General features: G+C 44.7%; 1 protein-coding gene across 4 annotated transcripts in view; it reads right to left on the reverse strand.

Moving 5' to 3' along the window:
• Nucleotides 1-13,199, reverse strand: part of DOCK5 (dedicator of cytokinesis 5) — a 142,046-nt gene that overhangs the window by 100,322 nt on the left and 28,525 nt on the right. For all 4 annotated transcript variants that reach the window (XM_030552020.1, XM_030552018.1, XM_030552017.1 and 1 more), the window contains exons 2-3: nt 12,441-12,524; nt 2,052-2,092 (exon numbers count right to left, since the gene is read on the reverse strand). In XM_030552020.1, the coding sequence (XP_030407880.1) occupies nt 2,052-2,092; nt 12,441-12,524 (125 nt within the window). The remainder of the gene's footprint in view (nt 1-2,051; nt 2,093-12,440; nt 12,525-13,199) is intronic.

The following is a 13,199-nucleotide window of genomic DNA, read 5'->3' on the forward strand; positions in this document are numbered from 1 at the left end:
GACTAGCCCTAATTCAACACCAAGGAAATGAGAGTCTAGTTAAACACCACCCTAAATGTGGCATCTGGTTACAGAATCACCATATAAAAACCCCGCTGTTGACATGATGGGAGTTTGCTAACAAAGCCCATTTAAAGCCAACTGTAAGAGTCAATTACACACGCCTTTTCTTACACCCGGCTGTTTCAGTGAGAGAAAGTTAACTCCTTGTTGCAGAGCCTTGGGTTTTTATCATGAGTCTCACGACATTTGATGACTTCCTTAAAGCCCCAGCTGCAAGAAGAGATTGCCTGAGAATCCTAACTTCTTTTTTTTTTTTTTTTAAGTTTCTAGTCCTTGTGGTTGTGAAGAACAGTGCGAAAATGTGAAGCAAGTGCACCCTAAAGACTCACAAACCAGAAGACAAAGAAGAACCACTTTTTTTTTAAATTTATGATTTTTAAGCCGATTCCATGTTTTTTTGTATGCTTGATGCTGGCAATACTGCTAATTTCATCATAATGCAACTGGCACCAGAGCTCTGAGGTGGCACTGAGCTTTTTTTCTCTGTGATACTTAGCTCGCTGCCTTTTGCTCCCATAATTGGTCTAACTGATCACCAGATGTGTGGTCCAGAAGGAATATTCCCCCAAATTGACAGTGACCGGGGGGTAGTGGGGAGGAGTAAACGTTCTTCTGCAGCGTGTGAATGCAAGTCACTTGCCAGGATATCTAGGTCTATCTAACTTAATTATTCCCCTGCCATTGCATGGGCCTCCGGCACTGTTGCACCTCGGTCCTCCTATTCTCTGCCTGTGGCACATAACAGCCTCGTCTCCTGTGGGTTGTCATCCTTTGGTCTCATTTCAGTTTTACTGGACTTAGCTTGCAGGTGCCAGGTGGTGTGGCTGACCTCTGATAGACCTGCTGGTCCCTTCTGGCCTTAAACTCTATGATTCTACATAACATATATTTGGCATAGGCTTCATCCTGCTAGCTGCTGACCATTCCCACCTCCACTGGGCCTCTCTCTCTGGACAATAAATACCAAATGTTCCACAGGAACTGGATTTTTTTAAACAAGCTTTCATGAAGCATATAAAATGAAAACTGCAGCTGAATTTTTGATTTACCTCCCATTTCCACTTAACTCAGCTTCTGTTTTCTCAGCAGCAGCCCGGCTGGTTTCATAAAAATGTCAGGATTCTCCCGTCCCCTATATATCCCTCTCAGATCAATAATCGGCTGCAGTGCTGCTCTTTGCTTCTTCAATTTGCAGCCCCACCAAATTTTATCTTGACGCCAAATAACAAGGCCTGGTAATAAATGACATCTAAAATTTCAATTAAAATAGTGCTTTCACATTGTCTTCCCCAGAAAGCTCAAGTCGAAAGGAAAAGCAGAGCAGTTTAAAAGGGTTTCAGATATGCTGATGAATGGCTTTCAAAAGATAAATAGAACCCAGAGCAATTTGCTTTGGCTCCAGTCTTTTTTCCCCTTCTGACTGACTGCAGGGGAGTTTGTTCCTGACAGGTGTGAGGATTTGCAACACTGGCTGAAGTCAGTGGGAATGGGGAGGCTGCTCACCACTTTGCAGAATGAAGCCCAGGATGGGCTTTCACCATCAAAGGCCCTCTCCCACCATGATAATCAAATGCAAAGGTCACCTTGACATAGGGTGACCAGACAGCAAGTGTGAAAAATCGTGACGGGGGAGGGGAAGGGGAGGAATAGGAGTCTATATAAGAAAAAAAGACCCAAAAATCAGGACTGTCCCTATAAAATCAGGACATCTGGTCACCCTACCTTGACCAGATCTTCAGGGAGCTTCCTAATAGGAAAGAGTTCTCTCCCCCCACACCATGATGCAACTGTGGAATTATGCACTACGTGGCTGAGGGTGGAGTAGTCTGGTGTTACCACCTTCAGAATTCGTGGATCTGCACTTAGATGTACCCACTAGCCTACCACCCATATATCAAATGACCACAGGAATACAGGGTATTACAATGCTGGATAGGGCCTGGCAAAATGTAACATAAAAATAACTATTATTGAAAAATACAATGTACCTTTTTCGATTTATTCCTGAGGGTATATCCTCTGTACCAACCTGCCAAGGAACAACAGAAATACAATGACTCTTCACATACAGGAATTAAACATGCAAAGCTATTAGCAACACATATTGTTCTTACCACATATAATCCATGGGCCAAATCCTACTGGTTTTGCTCACTTCAGATATCCCATTGAAGCCAGTGGTACCACCAGTGAGAACAAGGTCAGTGGGAATGGGCCTTACAATAAGGCTGAACTTGAAAGAAGAGTGGCTTTTTCTACTATGAAATGACACAGTGGGCCTGCTCCTTTAGCTGGAACTGTGTTTCAGCAGTTGCAGTACTTATTATTTCTATTATGGTAGCACGTAGATCCCCAACTGAGATTAGGGCCCGTTTGTGCTAGGGGCTGTACATAAATGTAGCAAAATGATTCCTTGCCTTACAGAGCCAACAATCTAAAGAGACAAGATAGACAAAGGGAAAGAGAACACAAGTATTATTATGCCCATTTTATAGATGGGGAACAGGTATAGAAAGATAAAATGACATCCCCAAGGTCACATAGGAAGTTTGTGGTAGAGCTGGGAATTGAATCTTTTGACGCCACGGCCTTAACCCTAACACCATCCTTTTTCTCATATGGGTGTTAACACAATTCTCTGTGTAGATAATGCTTGAGTCTTATGTTTACACTTTCCTTTCTCTGCTGCCCATCAACCAATGTGAAATCCTTCTGTGAAGGAAGGCTGAAAGAGAAATTAGTAAACGGTCTTCACTTTTATGAGAGAAGGGAAAAAAACACCAACAAATTATTTGCCCTAGATAGAGATATTATTCCTATTTACTGCCTTTGTGACAAGTTCCAGGGAAGTATCGGTTACAGAGTAATAGCTGTGGTTCTTGCAGACCAGAAGTCTATCACTTTTAGAAGAACATTTCTTCCCTCTTTAGAACTTGGGGTTCAGTCAACATTTTAATTTCAAGGTGACTGGAAGGCAAGTGTATGAATGAGTGAGTGTATTTTGTCCTGCTGCTCTCAAGTGAGCCTTACTTAGCAAGTGGGAAATTTAAATCACTGGAGAGGAAGGACAGTCTTGTTAAGATATTGGCCTGAGACTCAGGAGATCTGTCTTCTATTCCCAGCTCTAACACAGATGTCTTGGGCAAATCATTTTACACTGTGTGCCTGTTCCCCAACTGGAAAGACTAGTCTCCCACCCTTTGTCTTGTCCATTTATGGTGATCACCAGAAGCTAATGTAATAAAACCAACAACAACAGTGTCCTTTCAACTACAGAACCAGGTTTATTTTAAACATTGACCTGCAAACATTGTCTCCAGCTTCACATTTCTGCAATATGATGGGTAAATTTGCCTTTTTCATAATGCTACTTTACTCCTAAAATAACTATTCCAAAGGTCAAAAGATTCTGCTTCCTCAGCTCTCATCTTTACTAACTTCCTGGCACACAGCTCTTCGGCATTTTGTTTTGTTTTGGTTGTTGCTTGCATTGACATGTAGAAGTTACACACAAATGTTGCTATTGTTTCTTAGGGGAGCTGGCGTGGTATTTATTATCTACAGGGCATGAGTGGTGCTCAGAGGCATCAGGGCAGACAAAGTCATTGCCCCATGGAGCTTACACTCCAATATACGTACAGATAACCCAGCCAGCAAAGAGCTCAACAAGAGGGTGGGGGATTAGTAGGTGACAAAACAAAGGGAAGAGGGTCGAAAAGCATTTGTGGAAGTATTTTTATATTTGGCAGAGATAGGTCTCAGCCAAAATCCTGGATGTGCTCACCCTGCCCCCACATCCAAACTTTAGAGAAGTCCAGATTTTGCAAATCTGGCCCATTTCTCTAGTAATTGTAAAATCAGTCAAGTTCAGTTACAAAATCCTCTGTATTCCAGAAGCTCTGGGGGTGTGGGGCAAGGTACCATGCCTTCCACTGGATAAAAACAGGATTATACATTAAACATGGTCCTATGGATAAAGTACTGGATTGGGAATGAGGCGATTTAGATTCTATTCTTAGCTTCATCAATAGTTATCTGAACAGCCTAGTGTGAGCTATTTATGGCCTGAGCCAAAGCCCAGTGAACTCAATGAGACTCTTCCCAGCAACTCTGGTTTGCTCTGGCTAAAATCCTTAACCCCTCCATGTCTCAGTTTCCCCATCTGTACAACGAACTTAGTGATATTAAGCCACCTTCTAAAGCACTTTGAAATCATGGAATGAAAGGGCTGTGTTACATATAATTATTACATAAAGCGATATTCCAGCACTTCTTCATGCTCTCCACTCATCCTTGGAACCAGTGCATCCTCTGATCTTTTCAAAATTCTGTTCTAACTTTCAATAAAATTAGTCAAAAGACCAGGTGGGTGAGGTAATATCTTACTGGACCAACTTCTGTTGGTGAGAACACCAAGCTTTTGAGTTACACAGAGCTCTTCTTTGGGCCAGCATCACAGCAAAATACCAGGTGTCTCCAGGGCCGGTGCAAGGAACTTTTGTGCCCTAGGCGAAACTTCCACCTTGCACCACCCCCCCACCCAACCAACCCGCTCCCCCGCAGCAGCTAACCCAGCTCCCCACTCAAGGAGCCCCTCCCTGCAGCAACTACCCCTCTCTGCAGCTAACCCCGCCCAGAGAGACCCCCCCCCTCCGTAGCAGCTAACCCCAGCTGGGGAGACTCCCACCCTCTGCAGAAGCTAACCCTGCCTGGGGAGACTCCCACCCCCTATGGCAGCTAACCCTGCCCCTCTGCAGCAGCTAACACCGCCCGAGTAGCCCACCCCAGCTCACCTCCACTGAACACGCCAGTGCCGCTCTAAGTCTCCTCCCCTCCCAGACTTGCGGCGCTGACTGGAGGAGACTTAAGAGCGGGTGCTGTGTGCTCAGTGGAGGAGGCAGAGTGGAGGTGATCTGGGGCGGGGAGCAGTTCCACTGTGCGCCCCCCACCTTCCATTACTGCGGGAGGCCCTCCCCGCACTCCCCCCCGCCCCAGCTCACCTCCACTCCACTTCCTCGCCTGAGTGGGCTTTTAGGCGCCCCCAATCACTAGGCGCCCTAGGCAGCCACCTAGTTTGCCTGAATCGTTGCATCTCTAATATCGTGGGATCAACACGGCTACAATAACTCTGCATAAAATAACTTTATTCATCATTTGCAGTGAACAAGTGCTCGTGGCAATGGTCATTTTAGCTGTTTCTTTTCTTTTTTTTTTTTTTCAAATACAAGTCTAGAAGCTTCAGACAAATGGTAGAGTAGTTAAGTGTTTCCCTCAAGTTTATTCCCTTTGCAAGAATGACAGTGGATAAATTTTAGGATGAAAACGAGGATTTTCATGCCAGAACTAAAGGGAAAGGAGAGAACATCAGTCTCTCTCTCTCTCTCTCTCACACACACACACACTTTCTCTGCCCAGACATTTGTTATTCATTTGGATAGTTGTATTTGACTAAGATAAAAATACTTTTATATAAAGAGAGTGCCTTTTCTCCTGAAAACTGATAAATGACTCTATAATAAAATGAGATATATTGGACTCATGTCATCCACCACTGAAATGCAGCCACTCCTGGGGTGTGATAGGGCAGCTGTTACATGGTATTGCTGTGTGCTATTTAACAGTTTATGACAGAAGTTGAAAAGGATACGGACATCCCTGTTGAAAATGCCACAGGAAAATTTAAGGAGGTAGAATGTTGAAATTTGCAGGATACAGGGGTTAACTTACAAAAAGTGCCATGAGATTTTTTTTTTTAACCTCTCATCTAAAAGTTTGTTTGCTGTTGTAAGTTTAGGTTTATTTGTGTAACAGTAGCACTTAAGAGATCCTAAACAGGACTGGAACTCAGTTGTGCTATACATATACAGACATTGCCACAAAGAGCTTACAAACTACACAAGCGAAGCAGACAAAGTGGGGGGGAGGGGCAGAAACATATTACTATGCCCATTTTGCAGATGGGGAACTGAAGCCCACAGAGTAAGTGGCTCACCCAAGGTTACACAGAGACACTGAGACAGAGTTGGGAATAGACCCCCAGAACTCCTCAGTCCCTGTTCACTTCCTTTTGAACAAGGCCATCCTTTTTTTTCACTGCAGTGCAACACACTGCGAGCCACTGCACTACAGTGACAAAGGGATTCCTCCATTCACCTGTGGCAATCAAAGCAATGTCTGAGACAGAAGCAGACAGTACAATGTAATTTGCACCTGTATGAAACCTCCTTGGCCAGCTCTCCAAAGCTGAGCGCTCTTTCCCCTTCTATCCCTGTTTTTGCCATTTTCTACAGCTGGTAAAAGTTACGGGCTAGAAAACGAGATTCCAAACAGGATTGGAATTTGCACCCCCTTAGGACAGATTCCCAGAGCTAAAGTGAAATCTAACTCTGAGGAAGTCTGCAAAAGTTCTACAGGCACAGTTCACCCAGGGGGCAGCGTTAGGATGCACATGCAAAGCGGTGTCTTTTTATTGCTATTTGGTGGATTATTCAGTGTAAAGAACATTTCCCCAGTTACAAACAGCTACCAGCCAACACTTGGCAAACAACAGGCTGGGTTTCGCCTGGTCTTGTTATCGGGGGAGCAGGTTGTTCAACAAAAAAAGCACGCACACTTGTGCAGCCAGATCACCCAGACGGAATAATGAAGAAAAAATCTTATTTCATGATTTACAATGGAGTGCCAAATCTGAGACCCCCAGACTGTCTAAGCAGCACATTTAAAAAATGGCAGCACGTGTGTTTCCTTTAAAAAGGAGGAAAATTCTAAGGAGACTGGCTCTGACCAGATGTTTGATGTTTAATGAATAAACCATCCTGTGCTAAGTCCAGCTTAAGGCAGAGCAAGGCACGACAGAAGGTTTTTAAGATTCATTTCAGCGTAGGCAACGAAAGAACCACAGTCAATGATTTAGACCTCATTTATGCAGAGGATCTGCCCTGACTGCAGCCAATTGTGTAGCTTCACCAGGGCAAACCTCTAGTGTAGATGACCCAAGGTGCTATAAGCCAGAGTTTGCATTATTTCAGTTTCAATAAATAGTGTCCTGCCTACATAAGGGGATTGTGTAACCCACTGGTAACGGTGCATTGCAGGTTCCCCTCTGTGCTGATCTAGTCTGCTACAGCTCCTGCCTAGACAGTCTGGGCCCCTTAGATCAAGCTGTAGCAGCTCATACCATACTATCAGCTCTTGAGATCCCTGGTTCAAATCCCAGTATATCTGCCAAGATAGTGACCATCACTTTTGAACTGGTGTGCTATCCTGGTGCTTGTGACTGGACAAAACTCCCACCGTGGACAAGGCTAAAACCTAGTCCAGCAATCTGAGATGGTATTACTCTGACCTTCCAGCTGGATTCTACCACTGTAGGAAAAGGGAACCCTTCACAATAACCCAGGCCTGCTCACTAGGGCCATAATCAGGACTTCTAAATCGTTATTTCAAACACCCATTTAGTAAAGGGGAAAAGGACACAAACCACAAAGCTGGACTATAAGGACCTCATCTAAAGGTCTGTGATGTCAACAGGGAACTTTCCATCAACTCCAATGGACTTTGGCTCCTGGATTCAGTGTTTCCAAGGCCAGAAGGGACTGCTGTGATCATCTGCCTGGCCTCCTGCGTAGGACAGGCCACAGAACTTCCTCACAACAACTCCTAGACCATGTATTTAGAAAAGCATCCAATCTGGATTTTAAAAATAATGCAGAATCCACCATGACTCTTGGTACATTGTTCCAAAGAAAGACACCCATCCAGAATAGCTGATAGCCTGGGGAAACCACATAGGACTCTGCCTAATTCAGAGCAGGGAGTTAAACCAGGCTTTCCTGCATCCAGGTAAGTGCCCAAACCACCAGGCTATTCAGGGGTCCTACATGCAGATCCTAAAGGCACGAATGGCACTAAACAAGTGGAGGTAGGCCAGGGATTTTGCTTTACCATCCAGACAGGGGGCTGGGATTAACTTGGGTTTATGCCAGCTTCCAGGGGAGTCCTACCTACAATTTAACACTGCTCTCTCGCATAGGAAAATGCTGAGGGAGGGAAATCACACTATATCTACTCTACCTTAGGCAGGCCTGCTGATAGAAATTCCAGGCCCCGGGGCCAGGACTGTCCCTGGTGAGGGCAAGGCCAGGGGCAGCAGTGATGAATCCGTCACTTCAGGGACAGCCCATGCTGGACCTGGGACTCAAAGCACGGGGCCCGGAGCAGTCTCACGCTCCTAGGTGCCCTGCGGCCCACCTGGGCGATTTAATAGGGCCTGGGCTCCCAGCTGCTGCTGCTACCAAAGCACCCGGTCCCCTGGGCAATTGCCCCCTTCTTCCCACCCCCCGCATTGGTGGATCTGACCTCAGGTTTTACCTATTACTCTAGTACCCTGACCTTCCTTTAGGGTCAACTGTTCCTTGAGGCAATTCCCAATGTAGGGAATTTTATAGGGAATTGATATCTCCCAGCTAGAGATTCTGGCCCATTTGAGTCTCCATCCTCTTTTTTTTTTTTTTTTTTAATTACTGGAAATGACTTGTCTCTTATGGGTGAAATTCACCCTAAGGCAGACATCCTTCACAAGGCCTTAAACACCATATAGCCTTCTCGAGCAGAGTTTAATAAGCAGGGTCTTATTGTATAGGCAGGGGCAGCTCCAGGCCCCAGCATGCCAAGCGTGTGCTTGGGGCAGCATGCTGCGGGGAGCACTCTGCCGGTCGCCGGGAAAGCGACAGGCGGCTCCGGTGGACCTCCCGCAAGCATGCCTGCAGAGGGTCCGCTGGTCCCGCGGCTTCGGTGGAGCCATGGGACCAGTGGACCCTCTGCAGGCACGCCTGCAGGAAGTCCACTGGAGCCGTGGGACTGGCGACCGGCAGAGCAACCCCTGCGGCATGCCGCCGTGCTTGGGGCAGCGAAATGTCTAGAACCGCCCCTGTGTATAGGCCCTCTGCAAACGGCAAATAGCACATAGGCCTTCTGGTCTTAGATAATCACCCTCTAGTTCATTTCAGAGCTCCCTGTCTTTTCATGGGCCTCCTTCAATCTAGACTTGCTTAGCTCTGTCAGTGTTATGACTTGGGAGCTCTCCCGCCAGCTGAGATTAAGATAACATTTATTGTTATACAAAGAAGCCAAGTGCAGGCTTCAACCTTTCTGTCTCGCAGCTAAGGAACAAACTGTGCATTTCTGCTCTTTCTGACGGAGCGGAGCCAGACGCACAGAGAATACAAAGAGCTTTCAAGCTCCAGTTGCCCAATACACCAAGACTCCTTCACTGCATACAGAGGAGGAGAGAATACAGCCCTGCTCCAATCGCCTAAACTAGGAGTGGGGGAACCAACATTAGGAGTAAATAGAAGGCATGCTTCTAGATGTGAGAAGGAGGAGAAAGACATCTGCAGGTAAAATTGCCCTGTGTACGTCCTGGTAACTCAGTATAAGTCCTCACTAGGGCTGGCTGGAAAACAAGAATCCCATTTCATGAAAAATGCCAGGGTTTCCACATTTGCTTCCATTCTGAAGTGGAGCAAAACAAAGATTTTTTTTTCAAAAAAAAAATTTTGTGCATGCAAAAAAACCAGGATCCAGGGATTCAAACTTGAGTCTCCCAAATCTCTGGTGAATGCCGTAACCAGCAGCCTGCAGAGACTGTCTCCGACTCTCTCTCAATCTCTGGTGTTGGAGCTGTTCCACTTTGTATAAATAATTAAATATTCATTGGGCCAGAAAAAGAAACTGACTCTAGTCTAGGGGTAGGGCCCTCAACTGGCATATGGGAAAGCCAGGTTCATGTCACTCCTCTGCATGATTCAGAGCAACCCCTCAGATGGAAACTGGAGGTGTAACTAATATGCCCCAGAGAAAAAACTTTATAGGGCAGAGCTTCCTTTCTGGGGAAGCCATCAATCTAGTAAAATAGAACTTGAGACCTGTGCACCTATATAAAGCCAGTGATTTTCAGACCAAAAAAAGAGAAAAAGCCTTTGTTAAGCTAGAGTTCAGCTTGTACAGAGGCAGCATTAACACAGGAGGAATAAAGACATTTCTTGCAGGAACACTGTTGTTCTCAAAAGAACAACCCATACACATCTGGAAACCAAGACACACAAAGCTGAGGTCACGAGTGAAAGGAAACACAGACTTCCAAGAGTGTCCACAGCAAAAGAAAAAAGAAAATTTGGAGTTTTTATGTTGAAACCTTTTTTTTTTTTTTTTTGGGGGGGGGGGGGGGTGGGGGCTGAAGGCAGGAGCAGGTACCCATATCTGTAAGAGAATTCCCCAAGGAGCCACCTGCACCCCTTTTTTGGGGGGGGGAACCTTTATAATTCACAAATGCCTAGCCTGACTTCCCTTTGTCTTTCCAATAAAATGATTATTTGTGTTCTTGTAGCACCTAGAGGCACCAGTCATGGATCAGGATCCTGTTGTGCAAGGTACTGTACAAACGCAGAATAAAAAGCCCTATTGCAAAGAACTTGCAATCCACTCTCAGTTTAAATTCCTAATTGCGCAGTTTCAGGCAGATGGCAGACAACATGAGGACTAATTTACTCTACTTGACGTCTCTGTTAACAGCTGGCTAAGGAGGAAACTGAACAACCATGTAAAAATCCTATTTTTTCTAAGTTCAGGATACACCCAGCTTCACAAAAAAAGGCTGTTTTTAGCTTTAAGCCTCTCTCTTCTTTGCAAAATCGGCTCATATGTTGGCTCTATTGCTTATTAAACTCTCTCTTACAAACACACTCCTCCTTTACCACACACATCACTGTAAACATACCCATCAGCAGTATAATCAGCTTTGACATGTAAGATCAGGCTGGCTGGCTGGCTCCAGTGTCAAGGTCAAAGAGAAGTGGAAGGAGACCAACTCACTAACAGCAAATTGCTAAGCAAGCAACTTGCCCTGCTCAATGGAGATACCAAAGTGGGGGGAGTTGTACATATTCTCCCCACCTCCCCCCAAAGATGCAGTTTGCAGAAGTCTGATGACAATTTATATTCACAAAAGGCCTTTTGGAGAGAACAGAGATAGCATGAAATGGAGATATGGGTAGTGTACTCTTCACAGGATACAGCTGGTTCTATTCTGTTCCCAGCAGAGAAATATTAGACAGTCCAGTTTAACAGCTAAGTATTATAAGATCTAAGTATTAATTTTCATTTGCACCATTTTTAAAGCAGTTTTAATAGCTAGTGATGTGCTATACAGAACATCCTTGTACTTAAGAGACAAATACCCAGCAAGTATCGCATAATAACACAAGGAGCTCAGATGCTATGGTGATAGGAGTCATAAAATAACTATAGAAGCGACTCTTAACCCATTTACCATTGTGGGCTGCATCTGCAGCTCTCTGTGTGCAGTGTGAATACAGCCCACCTAATATATATACTACCTGTATGGCCCTGAGGATGTCACATGGGCTGAGCTGTGTGCTGATTGGGCCGCAAGTGGCTCCATAAAGTGACAAACATATTCTGGGGTCCTGGAACTCTTCTCCCTCGAGATGTCTCAGTTCAGTTTACAAATCAAAAAATGGTGATTTTTTCTAACTGGCAGATCTGAAAAGAGCACCTTGGGTCTGAAAATCCATTACATCATCCCACCGATAAGAAAGATCCTGTGGCTGGAACTAAGGCTTGTCTACACAGGACGTTACTGAGCGGCAAGCCAGGGTGTGAACTTACAGCACACTCGGTTGCCATTCAGTAATGTCCCATGTAGATAAGGCCTTAGTTTGTTGATGTCTGAGGCAGAACAGAATCCAGCTTGCATTCATATTCACTAGCTCTCCGGGAACCAAATATTTAAATTCTTTGCATGTGTCAATATGGCAGGCAGATGCAACTCAGAGAGAGATAGGGAAACAGGATTCAGAGTAAGAAAGTGCCACTATTACACAGGAACTTTCTCAAACATCACCACATATTACACACACAGACATTTAATTTAGAGAAATATGTAGCACATGAAGAATGCTCACATGCCAAAACGAGCAATATGCCTTGTATTTCTTGAGTTGAGAATAACTTCAACTCCTTCAAAACTAGAGACAAGCCTGAGAGAAGCTTCTTCAGTTGGGAAACTCTGGATGCAAACTTCAAAACTATCCCATCTTTTTAATGGGCCAAACACCACCGGACTTTAATTGGAAGTTTGGATCTGGATCCAAGTTTTGTATCCTACTAGAGCTGGTCAGAAAGTGGTAAATACTTTCCACAAACAATTTCAGAAGCAACAAAACAAAACAAAACAAAATCATTTTCCCTAAACTTTTCATTGAAATATTTTAATTTTGAGGGATATAATTTTAAAACACTTGTTTCAGAGATTTAAAAACTTTTACCATATAGAAAGGTGGTGGTTTGGGACTTACCTTCATACATCTCCAAAATGTGAACCGTATCACCAACCTGCAAGGAGAGCTCCACATCTTGGACAGCCTCGTAATTGTAGATTGCTAGAAGTGAGGGAGAGAGATGAAAAAATATAATCACGCGGGAAGTGAAGTGGAGCCAGAGAGTATGAAGATAATCAGATGTTGCAACCTGATGTCTTGCAACTGGCCAAACCCTTTGGAAGAGCATTGCAAATGATTTTACTGACTAGTAGCTATTTGAAGCGTAACAGACTGAGAATGTGCATATCACATCTCCCTCTTGCAGCCGGTCCACTCAAGAATTAGAACATATTAACATCTTAGCAACTACCTGGAGTGGCAGAGCCCTGTGCTGTGATGCTCAAGGTTCTGCATTCAAACGCTGCTAATGACCCAAGCAGGGGAAGGGAAGTCATTACACAAGCATTGACCCTGGGCCAATTATACGACAAATGCCCTTATTTACTAACCCTTCAGAAAGCGGGTGGGAGAGCAATTTTGTCAAGAACACGCAAGACGAAGATTTTCCATTTCATTTTCAATGCTCCATATTCGTTGCCTGGGCCTGCTGCCGCAGAGCGTAGCTGTTACTCAGTGATCTGGCACATCTATGGCATAAGTGAGTGTTGCTGGTGTCTGAGTAGGGAACATGCTAACAAGCAAGCTTGTGATTCACCATGAGCTACATCTCTAACTAAAACAATGTCAATGCAAATACTGTCACTGAGTTTCAATGGGAACAGGATCAAACCCCAA

This window comes from Gopherus evgoodei, chromosome 2, assembly GCF_007399415.2.
Source record: "Gopherus evgoodei ecotype Sinaloan lineage chromosome 2, rGopEvg1_v1.p, whole genome shotgun sequence".
In the NCBI taxonomy this organism is placed as follows: domain Eukaryota; kingdom Metazoa; phylum Chordata; order Testudines; family Testudinidae; genus Gopherus; species Gopherus evgoodei.